We start from the raw sequence: 13,800 nt of genomic DNA, 5'->3' as shown, positions 1-13,800 counted from the left end.
GAGGCAGGCAAATGCTTAGGCAGATAGGGTCAGGTCCCTAGTGAAACCCCAACTTCAAGCCAAAGACAGTTTAAAGCTTGAAAGCCAAGCTACAAGTTAAATCCTTGGACCAGATGGAGAACTTGCCCTCTTGCTTGGTGTGCTTTCCTCTGATTGATCCCCATCTTTCACCTATTTTACATATACCTACCCTTTACTAATGTTTTCTTTTTTGTTTTTTTTTTTTGTTTTTTTTTTTTGAGATGGAGTCTCACCCTGTCACCCAGGATGGAGTGCAATGGCACAATCTCAGCTCACGGCAACCTCTGCCTCCCGGGTTCAAGCGATTCTCCTGCCTCAGCCTCCCGAGTAGCTGGGATTACAGATACACGCCACCATGCTCAGCTAATTTTTTTTATCTTTAGTAGAGACAGGGTTTCACCATGTTAGCCAGGCTGGTCTCAAACTCCTAACCTCGTGATCCATCCACCTCAGCCTCCCAAAGTGCTGGGATTACAGGCATGAGCCACCGCACCCGGCCTCCTAATCAGTTGTCTACATTGTCATGCCCATCTTTGAGTGGTGTCTTGGCTTTAACCTTTTTGCATACTCACAAACCAGTCAGCATGCACTCCCCATTCTGAGTCCATAAAAGGACCCAGACCCAGCCACACAGGGTGACTTTCCCGCCTTCGGGTAGGGGAACCACCCCCTGCATTCCCTCTTTGCTGACAGCTTTCCTTTCACTTAATAAATACTACTCCACTCACTCTCCGGGGTCTGCATGCCTAATTCTTCTTGGTTGTGAGACAAGAACTCAGACGTACCTGAGCTAAGGAGACAAAAGACCACAACAGTTTCACCAAGTTGCCCAGGCTGGTCTCGAAGTCCTGGGATCAAATGATCTGCTCACCTCGGTCTCCCAAAGTGCTGGGATTATAAGCATGAACCACTGCACCCAGCTTGGAAGACTTAATATTATTAAGAGCAATACTCCCCAAACTGATCTACAGATTCAATGCAACCCCTATCAAAATTCCAACTGCCTTTTTTGCAGAAATGGACAAATTAAATCTTAAATTCCTAAAACTGAATTCCTAAAGTTTATATAGAAATGTAAGGGACTCCACATAGCCAAAACAATATTGATAAAGAAAAAGAATACTGACAAACAAAAACAACATTGGGGGACTCATACTTCCCTACTGTTTCTTACTACAAAGTCACAATAATCAAGACATTGGGTAAAAAAATGTTTTAAAGATAATGTAGTAATGGCATAGGGACAGACACAGGCCAATGAAATAGAAATGAGAGTCCAGAAATAAAACCTTAAATTTATGGTAAATTATTTTCAATAGTATTGAGACAAATCAATAAGGAAAAAACAGTCCTTTCAAACAAATCATACTAGAATAAGTCAATAAATATACATATGCCAAGGAATGAATCTAGACCCATTCTTCACAACACATATGAAAACAAAATCACTCAAAGTGGATCGAATAACTTCCTGTAAGAGCTAAAACTCTTAGAAGGAAGCATAACTGTAAATCTTTGTAACCTTGTCTTAAGCAACGGTTTCTTAGCTATGGCACCAAAAGCACAAGCAACCAAAGAAGAAAAGATAAATTGGACTCAATCAAAATTTAGAACGCTTATGCTTCAAAGGACACACCAAGAAAGTGAAAAGAAAATGCACAGAATGAGAGAAAATCTTTCTAAATCATTTATCTGATAAGTATCTAGCACCCTAAATGTATAAAGAATGCTTACGACTCAACAATAAAAAGACAACCCATTTTTTAAGTGAGCAAAAGGAAATGAATAGACATTTCTCCAAAGAAGATATAAACAATAAGCACATGCTCAACATCATTAGTTACTAGGAAAATACAAATCAAAACCACCATGAGGCCTGGTGTGGTGGCTTGTATCTGTAATACCAGCACTCTGGAAGGCTGAGGTAGGAGGATCCCTTGAGGCCAGGAATTTAAGGTGGCAGTGGGCTATGATCATGTCACTACACTCCAGCCTGGGCAACAAAGCAAGACCCCCATCTCTTAAAAAACAAAACAAACAAACAAACAAAAAAAGTTAAGCCAGGCGCGGTGGCTCACACCTGTAATCCCTGCACTTTGGGAGGCCAAGGCAGGTGAATCACAAGGTTAGGAGATCAAGACGATCCTGGCCAACATGGTGAGGCAGGTGAATCACAAGTTCAGGAGATCAAGACCATCCTGGCCAACATGGTGAAACCTGTCTCTACTAAAAATACATAAATTAGCCAGGTGTGGTGGTTAGTGCCTATAGTCCCAGCTACTCAGGAGGCTGAGGCAGGAGAATCTCTTGAACCTGGGAGGTGGAGGTTGCAGTGAGCCGAGATCACGCCACTGCACTCCAGTCTGGATGACAGAGCGAGACTCGGTCTCAAAATAAAAAAAAAAGAGTGAAATACCACTCACTTGTACACTCACAAGGGTGACAATTAAAAACAAAAGAAAACAGAAAATCACAAGCGTTGAAGAGGATACAGAAAACTGAAACCCTCATAAACGGCTAGTGGGGATGTAAAATGGTGTGACCTCTGTGGAAAACAATTTGGCAATTCTCAAAAAGTTAAACATATGGCAAATATGACTCAGCAATTCCACCCCAGGTACTTACCCAGGAGAACTAAAAACATATATAAAAACTTGTACACATAGCAGTATTATTCGTAACAGCCAAAAAGTATTAATAATCCATATGTCCATCAACTATGACATAAATGGGATATATTCACACAACGGAATATTTTTTCAGCCATAAAAAGAAATGAAGGGCCAGGTGAAGTGGCTCACGCCTGTAATCCCAGCATTTTCGGAGGCCAAGGTGGGCAGATCACTTGAGTCTAGGAGCTCAAGACCAGCCTGGGTAACATGAAGAAATCCTGTCTCTACAAAAAATACAAAAAAATTAGCCAGGCTTGGTGGTATATGCCTGTGATCTCACCTATGCAGGAGGCTGAGGTGGGAGGATCACCTGAGCCGGAGAGGTCTAAGCTACAATGAGCTGAGATCGTGCCACTGCACTCCCCGCTGGGTGACAGGAGTGAGACCCTGTCTCAAAAAAAAGAAAGAAAGAAAAAAGAAATGAAGCTCTGTTACATGCTGCAACATGGATAGGCCTTGAAAACATGCTAAGTAAAAGAAGCCAAAGGGCCACATAGAGTATGACTACATGACACATGCAGAACAGACATGTTCATACAAACAGAAAATAGATTAGTGGTTGTCAAGGGATGAGGGATGGGAATTAAGACTGCTAATCAGTACAGAGTTTATTTTCTGGAGTGATAAAAATGTTGAGGAACTGTGCTGACAGTTGCATAACATAGTGAATATACCAAAAACAGCACTGAAGTGGACATTATAAAAGGATTAATTTTATGTTGTGTGAATACATCTCAATACAAAATAATTTTTAAAAACTAAAAAAAAATTTAAAGCAGAAGAGTGCTGCGCCATCCTAGCCCCCAGGCCAGGGTAGTTGCATTTAGCAAAAAAAAAAAAAAAAAAAACTGTGCAGGTGAAGATACAATGCACCAGACTAGAGAAAACTGCAAAATCTGGCTGCATTTCTCCATGTCTCTGTAAATTGGCAGTCCTATAAAAACTGAATCTTGATTATTATTGTTTTTAGTGAAGAAAGGGAAATAATGTGCAATCTGAAATTATCTCCCATCCCACAATATGCTTCTCTTCCTATAAACCCTACCTCCATGAATAAGTTACCACAGCCAGAAACCTGGAAGTCCTTCTAGATTCCTTCTCTTTCTCTCACCCTTCACATGCAATCAATAAAGCCAAACATATTTTAGCTCTTATGAGGCTATTTCCCCACACAGTACCCTCTTTTCTATCCCTACTACTGTTATCTCTCCCTTAATCCCTATTTCAAGTTTTGTTTCCCTGACATCTAATCTACATGCTACTATCAAGAAGAGCTTTTAAACCAAAGCCTAACCACGGAAAAGCCTTCAACAGCTCTCCAACACCTACAGCACTTGGAACCTACTTACATCTCCGGCAAGCATCATTGCACATCACTCCCTAAGCCCACTTTACACTCTAAGTAATATAGCTCCTAGTTCCCTGCACCCACCGTGCTGTTTCATGCCTCCTCTGCTTAAATTATTTGCTCAGTCTTGGAAAGACTTTCCTAACGCTCAAGAAAATGTAATCCCTCCCACCCCCCAATTTCACAAGCACTTTGTGTGTATGCTTAGGTAAGCACTTCATCAGTTTCTACTTTGTATTTTTTTTTTTTTTTTGGTCTTCTCTTGACAACATGATGCTAGTGGCCAAAACTATATCTTCGTCCATTTAGAATCTCCATAAAGGTGCTCCTTTCATATTAAATACATATACATATGCACTAGACAAACTATGAACTCATAAACTAACACCATGGCAACAGTACTTTTAATTCACATAACAAGAAAATATAATCATAACTGCCTCAAAATTACGTGGTCTTTTTAAAGATTTAATCCAGTTTTTAAAAACACGGCGACATAAATGCCCCTACACATGTGAACAAAGATACCTGTAAACGCTTAAGGAGAAAAATCTCTAAAACCTGATTATAAACTAGACTTTAAAAAAACAAAATTTGAACATGGGAGTTGACTATCTCTAGACTGTACATTAACAAGACAGAAGCGAAGAACAAACTCACTCATGGTAGAGCATCTCAAAAGGGCATTCTTTCCAAAAAAAAAAAAAAAATGCAGAATCAAAATTTCAACTCCCCGCCCAACCTCAGGTGTCCTTTCAAGGTTCAACGAAAAGTTACATCACTAAATGTAACTAATTTAAAGGAACAGTCCTCAAGTTTCTCACAGTCGAAGGAACCACGTGTCACTGACCCCTGCTCAAAATAAACAACATAGCGGAAAGACTAATTAGTTTCAGGAATCGGGAAACATTTACATCCTTGCAAAGTCCAGCTAAGCAAGTGCTTTCTTCACCTTCCAGAGCCCCAGGTCCTCCACCATCACACAAAAACCACTCAAGCGCCCTGCGAGCCTCACTACTGCCTCGAACACAGGCCGGAGCCGGGCAGTAGACGACGACTGGCTTCGGGACCTCCAACCACTGCGGCTCACACCCCAAAGCCCATCTACTGCTTCCTTCCCCGGCGGCTCCCGCGACCCCTGGGCCACGTAACACTCATCGCGCCTGGGCTCACCCTGCGTAGCTCCTCCAGGACCAGCCCCAAATACGGTTGAGGGGTAGCCCCGGGCTCCTCCATAGCACCAAAGCTGCTCTCGTGGTCGCCGCAGTAACCCCGGCCTGTCGGGGACACGATAAACGGCGGAAAACACACAGCCTTCGGTCCGGAACCCGAATCCGCACCCGGCAACAGGAGCGGACCACTGCGGAGCCGGCTGCGGGGGGAGCTGGGGGACGCGGGGACCCACAGGCCTCACAGGCCCACGCTGCCCATCCCGACCCCCTTGTTACACTTTACATCCTGAGGCAGCGCAGGTCCGAGCCCGACTTGCACAAGCCTGCGACGCACCCTGTCCTCGCCACCCCAACCCTCGGTTTGGTTTCGGCCAGGCAGCCGCGAGAAGGCGGGGAGGCGCGGACAGCCGCAAACTTCCCCTTCTTCGCGCAAGCTTCGCAGACGTGTCCTGGTCGTTCGCTCTTAAAGGGGCCGGCGCTCTACCTAGCGCAGTCACCTATCCGTGGTAGTAGAGAGGCTTTGGACTAGAGGATGGGATTCGGCCTCATACTGTGCGCTGTCTTGTGAGCCGCACAGCCCCAAAGACTAGGGCTGTGTCCCAAGGTCCCCCGCCTCGGGCGGCCGCGGTGGCGGCGGCGAGGCTTCTCCTAGAGGCGTCTCTATACAACCCCTGGGGGCGAGCGCAGCGCGCCCCCTCGACCCAGGACCGGCGCCAGGCCCAGCCCCGACACCCAAGGCTTTCCTGCCGCAGTCCCGCTAGAGCCTGCTCTCTGCGCCCTGCAGAAGCCCTGACGGCGGCGTACCCCGGGAGACCCCGGCAGCCCCGGGAAGCCAGCCGCCGCCGTCATTCCAGTCAGAAAAATGGCCTGCTGGGCACGCGTCGGTGCCGGTGCGCCCTGCCAACCAAGTCCGGACCTTGGACTTTGGACAGGAAGGCGTCCCGGCTCAGCTGTGGTCTAGTCCGAGTTTAACCTGTCCCACGCAAGAGAACCTCGATCGGGTTTCCTCGCTTACCTGAGTCACCTGTGCATTTGCTAGGCCCAGCTGTTTTCAATTCCATTAGCACCCAGTTACCCAAATGCTAAATCAAATCCCCGTGGACCTTGGCCTGGCTCGGCGCGGCTGTTTTCCTCCGAGAAGAGGAACTAAAAGTAGCACCTTGCCTTCTAAATTTAGGACCCTATTTTTAGGACCGTCGAATAAAGTGCCAAGTGCTGGATTTGTTCGTAGGAGACGGTTTTAGCTGACGTAGGTGTAAAGGATAACCCATCTCATATATATGTCTTCCTTACCAGCATAATCATTCTTATTATATTCTGCCTTCTCACTCAAGTCTTTCGTGAAGCAACTCAAAAAGGAGCAGATACCTCCTCCTAAATAAATGACCCAAAAGAACTCAACAGATGAACAAAATCTTAAATCCTTAGGAAATTTTCCTGATGTAACCTCTTGTAGCAACGAATTGTTATGCCATTTAAAAAATCAAAAACTGGCCCAAGTTCACAGCAAGCGATTTTTCAGGACCAAAATGCGGCCTAGCTTTTCACAACTCAGATTGCTATTTCTCCTTTGCCACATCAGCCTGCGGAGTTTCAGGAAATGCTAATAACAGAGTAGCTGAAATTGCTTAGTAATTCTCCATTACCTTAGTAATTCTCCCAGGTTTATACCTTAAACCTTGGAGAGCATACACAACTTTCATACGTATTAGTGTATATTAAAATTACATTATGTGAATAGTTTATTGAAGTCAAAACAGAAGCATAATCAAACTTTTATCTTTAGAATTTAACAGTCTCCTGGAACAATGTGTATGCCTCAATTAGAATATTGTATTACTCGATAAAAATTCTTCAATGTGTCTGAACATTTTCAGGAGACTCCAGAATCATTTTCAGGTTTTAGAACTTGCAAAAAATAAAAAACAAAACAAAACCTCCCTTTGCCCTCCCTAAGTCACTCTATGCCCCTCTCCAATTTTCAGTAATTACCATTCCAAATATTAAAAATAGTAAGGACAGAGGATAAAATGAAAAAAAAAGAAAAATCCAAGTGTTCCCCATAGCAAAAACACAGTAAAGCTTAACAAACTTACTGCAAAATTCCAAACCTAATTTTTTTCAGTATGCTTAATTGTTACAAACTCACCTCTTCCTCTGGATTTTTCAATTCCATTTCTTAAAAAGCTCATGTTAAAATTTCCCAACACGTAAATAAAGTTCTACCAGGCACCTCGTATCCTTGAGAAAGATTTCAGATTCTAATATATCCTGCACTCTTCTGTTTCTACACTGTGATCCTGTTTTGACATTTGTGTGGTGAAGGGGTGCTACAGGTGGAGTTGTGACTACCAACCCATAACCCAATTTCATGGACCTCACTCCTTATTAAGTATATATATACTCACACACATATATACGCACCTATATATTTTTTTAAATGTCGTACATATTACTACCCTCTTACAATCTATAATTGAAAAGAAAAATCCTGAATTTGAAAACTGATGAAAACTAAAATGTTTTATTCTATAGCCTATTCATATAGAGTACATGATCTCTATCATTTAAAAGATATTCAAAGACTGTCCTCCATAAGTAGACATGCGATTTTTTTGGTCTTATATAGTGCCTGTTTTAAAGCAGATGTTAGAACAAATGCTGTTAGTGTTTGTGACAGGTACTAGAAAACATCCAAGAACATCAGAAACATGCTAACCAGTAAACTTTGTTCACAACCTAGACACCGACATCCCTTATGAAGGGTCCCATTGCAAAGCTGTAAGTACTAGTTACTCCCTTTTAATTAAATAGGCAGTGTCACAGACTTTAAGATCTAGTCTTTTGGAAGAAAATCAAAATTGTGGAGCCACATCTTTAATCTCTGTACTAGTGATGTAAGAGTTGTTCTCAGAACATATTGAATCAGGAACTACCTGTTGAACAATAGCTGGGTAATTTCCATTGTATATTCTGTGAATAAATGAAGCATTCTACTTAAGAATATATAAATGTTAGAACTCAAAAAGGCTCCTCAATTGTAAAATAGAAAAAAAGTAGTGTTAAAAATAGAACTACCATTCGACCCAGCAATGTCATTACTTGGTATATACCCAAAGAGAGTAAATTGTTCTAACAAAAGACACATGCACTCTTATGTTCATCGCAGCACTATTCACAATAGCAAAGACATGAACTCAACCTAGGTGCCCATCAACGGTGGATTGGATAAAGAAAATGTGATACATATACACTATGGAATATTATGCAGCCATAAAAAATGAAATCATGTTCTTTGCAGCAACATGGACGCAGATGGCGGCCATTATCCTAAGTGAATTAATGCAGAAATTGAAAACCAAATATCACATGTTCTCACTTATAAGTGGCAGCTAAATCTTGGGTACATACAGACATAAAGATGAGAAAAATAAACACTAGGGACTTAAAAATGAGGGAGGGAAGGGATCAAGGACTGAAAAACTTCCCACTGAATACTATGTTCACTATCTGGATGACAGAATCAATAGCCCAAATTTCAGCACCACAAAATCTACCCTTGTAACAAACCTACACATGTACCCCTTGAATCCAAAATAAAAATGGAAGTAAGAAAGAAAGAAAGGGCCGGGCGCAGTTGGCTCACGCCTGTAATCCCAGCACTTTGGGAGGCCAAGGCGGGTGGATCACTCAAGATCAGGAGTTCGAGACCAGCCTGGCCAAGATGGTGAAACCCCGTCTCTACTAAAAAATACAAAAAATTAGCCGGGCGTGGTGGTGTGCACCTGTAATCCCAGCTACTCGGGAGGCTAAGGCAGGAAAATCATTTGAACCCAGGAGGCAGAGGTTGCAGTGAGCTGAGATCACTCCACTGCACTCCAGCAGGGGTGACTGAGTGAAACTCTGTCTCAGAAAAAAGAAAAGAAAGGAAAAGAAAAGAAAGAAAATAAAAAAGAAAAGAAAGAGAAGAAGGAAGGAAAGAAGGAAGGAAGGAGGGAGGGAGGGAGGGAGGGAGGGAGGGAGGGAAAAGGAAAAGAAAAAAGAAAAGGGAAGGAAAGGGAAAGAAAAAAAAGAAAAGAAAGATGCTAGGCATGATGGTTCAAGCCTGTAATCCTAGCACTCTGGGAGGCTAAGGCAGAAGGATTCCCTTGAGCTCAGGAGCTCCAGACTGGCCTGGGCAACATAGTGAGATCTCGCCTCTACAAAAAAATAGGAAAAAAAAAATCCACCAAGATCAAGTTGGCTTCATCCCTGGGATGCAAGGCTGGTTCAACATACGCAAATCAATAAACATAATCCATCACATAAACAGAACCAAAGACAAAAACCACATGATTATCTCAATAGATGCAGAAAAAGCCTTCAACAAAATTCAACAGTCCTTCATGCTAAAAACTTTCAATAAACGAGGTATTGGTGGAATGTATCTTAAAATAATAAGAGCTATTTATGACAAACCCACAGCCAGTATCATACTGAATGGGCACAAACTGGAAGCATTCCCTCTGAAAAGTGGCACAAGACAGGGATGCCCTTTCTCACCACTCCTATGCAACATAGTGTTGGAAGTTCTGGCCAGGGCAGTCAGGCAAGAGAAAGAAATAAAGGGTATTCAATTAGGAAAAGAGGGAGTCAAATTGTCCCTGTTTGCAGATGACATGATAGTATATTTAGAAAACCCCATCGTCTCAGCCCAAAACCTCCTTAAGCTCATAAACAACTTAAGCAAAGTCTCAGGATACAAAATCAATGTGCAAAAATCACAAGCATTCTTACACACCAATAACAGACAAAGAGCCAAATCATGAGTGAACTCCCTTTCACAATTGCTACAAAGTGAATAAAATACCTAGGATTCCAATTTACAAGAGATGTGAAGGACCTCTTCAAGAGGAACTACAAACCACTGCTCATTGAAATAAAAGAGGACACAAACAAATGGAAAAACATTCCATGCTCATGGATAAGCAGAATCAATATCATGAAAATGGCCGTACTGCCCAAGGTAATTTATAGATTCAATGCCATCCCCATCAAGCTACCAATGACTTTCTTCACAGAATTGGAAAAAACTACTTTAAAGTTTATATGGAACCAAAAAAGAGCCCACATTGCCAAGGCAATCCTAAGCCAAAAGAACAAAGCTGGAGGCATCAAGCTACCTGACTTCAAACTATACTACAAAGCTACAGTAACCAAAACAGCATGGTACTAGTACCAAAACAGAGATACAGACCACTGGTACGGAACAGAGGCTCAGAAATAACAGCACACTTCTATGACCATCTGATCTTTGACAATCCTGACAAAAACAAGAAATGGAGAAAGAATCCCCTATTTAATAAATGGTGCTGGGGAAACTGGCTAGTCATATCTAGAAAGCTGAAACTGGATCCCTTCCTTATATCTTATACAAAAATTAATTCAAGATGGATTAAAGACTTAAATGATAGACCTGAAACCATAAAAACTCTAGAAGAAAACCTAGGCAATACCATTCAGGACATAGATATGGGCAAGGACTTCATGTCTAAAACACCAAAAGCAATGGCAACAAAAGCCAAAATTGACAAATGGGATCTAATTAAACTAAAGAGCTTCTGCATAGCAAAAGAAACTACCATCAGAGTGAACAGGCAACCTATAGAATGAGAGAAAATTTTTGCAATCTACCCATCTGACAAAGGGCTAATTTCCAGAATCTGCAAAGAAGTTAATAAAATTTACAAGAAAAAAATCAAACAACCCCATCAAAAAGTGGGCAAAGTATATGAACAGACACTTTTCAAAAGAAGACATTTATGCAGCCAACAGACACATGAAAAAATGCTCATCATCACTGGTCATCAGAGAAATGCAAATCAAAACCACAATGAGATACCATCTCACACCAGTTAGAATGGCGATCATTAAAAAGTCAGGAAACAACAGGTGCTGGAGAGGATGTGGAGAAATAAGAATGCATTTACACTGTTGGTGGGACTGTAAACTAGTTCAACCATTGTGGAAGACAGTGTGGCGATTCCTCAAGGATCTAAAACTAGAAATACCATTTGACCCAGCGATCCCATTACTGGGTATATACCCAAAGAATTGTAAATCATGCTACTATAAAGACACATGCACACATGTGTTTATTGTGGCACTATTCACAATAGCAAAGACTTGGAACCAACGCAAATGTCCATCAGTGATAGACTGGATTAAGAAAGTGTGGCGCATATAAACCATGGAATACTATGCAACCATAAAAAAGGATGAGTTCATGTCGTTTGCAGGGACATGGATGAAGCTGGAAACCATCATTCTGAGCAAACTATCACAAGGACAGAAAACCAAACACTGCATGTTCTCACTCATAGGTGGAAACTGAACAATGAGAGCACTTAGACACAGGGTGGGAAACATCACACACCAGTGCTTGTCCTGCGGTGGGGGAATGGGGGAAGGATAACATTAGGAGAAATACCTAATGTAAATGACAAGTTAATGGGTGCAGCATACCAACATGGCACATGTATACATATGTAACAAACCTGCATTTTGTGCACATGTACCCTAGAATTTAAAGTATAATAATAATTTAAAAGAAAAACTAGCCAGGCATGGTGGCACATGCCTGTTATCCCAGCTACTCGGGTGCCTGAGGTGGGAGGACTGCTTCAGCCCAGCAGGCTGAGGCTGCAGTGAGCTGTGATAGGGCCACTGCACTCCACCTTGGGTGACAGAGCAAGACCCTGTCTCAAAAGATAGGAAAAAAAGAGAGAGAGAGAGAGAGAGAGAGAGAGAAAAGAAAAGTGCTAACAGGAAGTAAATTTTCAAAAGACATCCATTAAATTTTCAAATTACTCTTGCCAAGGCTCCTTGTGGAGATTTGAAAGAGATACTCTTCTTCTCTTTCCATTGTTGAACCAGGAGAGTCAGTATACTAGTAGCTCTCCAAAATCTGCCTCCTTGGCCAGGTTCAGGAAACTGAACAATGAGTTTGGTCTGGACTGGGCAGAACTGCTTCTCTAGTTTCCTCCTCACTCGTCAGGGCATCTCTGAAGAAAAGGCAGAGCCCCAGTCAGGGGCTTACAGACAAAACCCCCATCTCCCTGGGACAGAGCACCTGGGGGAAGGGGCGGCTGTGGGCAGAGCTTCTGCGAATTTAATCATTCCTGCCTGCCAGCTCTGAAGAGTGCAGCTGATCATAACAAGAGGGATTCTACCAGCACGGCACACCAGCTCTGCTAAGGGGTAGACTGCCTCCTCAAGTAAGTTTCTGACCCCCACGCCTCCTGACTGGGAGAGACCTCCCAACAGGGGTCAGCAGACACCTCATACAGGAGATATCTGGCAGGCATCAGGCCAGTACCCCTTGATGTAAGGAAGGAGCAGACAACAATCTTTGCTGTTGTGCAGCCTCCACTGGTGATACCCAGATGAACAGGGTCTGGAGTGGACCTCCAGCAAACTGCAGCAGACCAGCAGAAGAGGGGCCTGACTGTTAGAAGGAAAACTAACAAACAAAGCAACAACATCAACATCAACATAAAGGACCCCCACACAAAAACCCCATCCAAAGGTCACCAGCCTCAAAGATCAGAAGTAGATAAATCCATGAAGAAAAGGAAAAACTGGCACAAAAACACTGAAAATTCCAAAAACCAGAATGCCTCTTCTCCAAATGATTGCAACTCCTCTCCCACAAGGGCACAAAACTGGACAGAGAATGAGATTGATGAATTGACAGAAGTAGGCTTCGGAAGGTGGGTAATAACAAACTCCTCTGAGCTAAAGGAGCATGTTCTAACCCAATGCGATGAAGCTAAGAACCTTGATAAAAGGTTACAGGAACTGCTAAGTAGAATAACTATTTTAGAGAGGAATAAATGACCTGATGGAGCTGAAAAACACAGCATAAGAACTTCGTGAAGCATACACAAATATCAATAGCTAAATCAATCAAGAGGAAGAAAGGGTATCAGAGACTGAAGATTAACTTATTAAAATAAGGTGTGAAGACAAGATTAAAGAAAAAAGAATGAAAAGGAACGAACAATGCCTCCAAGAAATATGGGATTAGGTGAAAAGACCAAATCTATGATTGATTGGTGTACCTGAAAGTGATGGGGAGAATGGAACCAAGTTGGAAAACACACTTCCAGATATTATCCAGGAGAACTTCCCCAACCTAGCAAGATAGGCCAACATTCAAATTCAAGAAATGCAGAGAACACCACTAAGATATTCCTCAAGAAGAGCAACCCCAAGACACATAATCATCAGATTCACCAAGGTTGAAATGAAGGAAAACTATGTTAAGGACAGCCAGAGAGAAAGGTCAGGTTACCTACAAAGGGAAGCCCATCAAACTAACAGCAGATCTCTCTGCAGAAACCCTACAAGCCAGAACAGAGTGGGGACCAATATTCAACATTCTTAAAGAAAAGAATTTTCAACCCAGAATTTCATATCCAGCCAAACTAAGCTTCCTAAGTGAAGAACAATAAAATCCTTTACAGACAAGCAAGTGCTGAGGGATTTTGGCACCACCAGGCCTGCCTTACAAGGGCTCCTGAAGGAAGCACTGAATATGGAAAGG

The 13,800-nt window shown here is 42.4% G+C and overlaps 1 protein-coding gene across 24 annotated transcripts in view; it reads right to left on the bottom strand.

Moving 5' to 3' along the window:
• The window catches only part of MIA2 (MIA SH3 domain ER export factor 2), a 117,753-nt gene that overhangs the window by 78,938 nt on the left and 25,015 nt on the right, over positions 1-13,800 (bottom strand). For 6 of the 24 annotated variants that reach the window (XM_015453729.3, XM_045396318.2, XM_005561146.4 and 3 more), the window contains exon 1: positions 5,215-5,352. The exons of 7 other annotated variants lie outside the window; for them this stretch is intronic. In XM_015453729.3, coding sequence (XP_015309215.2) covers positions 5,215-5,277 — 63 coding nt within the window. In that variant the 5' untranslated portion in view covers positions 5,278-5,352. Of the gene's footprint in view, positions 1-5,214; positions 5,353-6,017; positions 6,078-6,228; positions 6,362-7,362; positions 7,503-13,800 lie in introns of those variants that run through there. 11 more of the 24 variants (XM_015453731.3, XM_005561149.4, XM_045396319.2 and 8 more) reach the window with 3 other exon arrangements.

The sequence above is a fragment of the Macaca fascicularis genome, chromosome 7 (assembly GCF_037993035.2).
Source record: "Macaca fascicularis isolate 582-1 chromosome 7, T2T-MFA8v1.1".
In the NCBI taxonomy this organism is placed as follows: domain Eukaryota; kingdom Metazoa; phylum Chordata; class Mammalia; order Primates; family Cercopithecidae; genus Macaca; species Macaca fascicularis.
The sequence above is the reverse complement of the archived record's forward strand: the minus strand, read 5'-3'. Positions and strand labels throughout refer to the sequence as shown.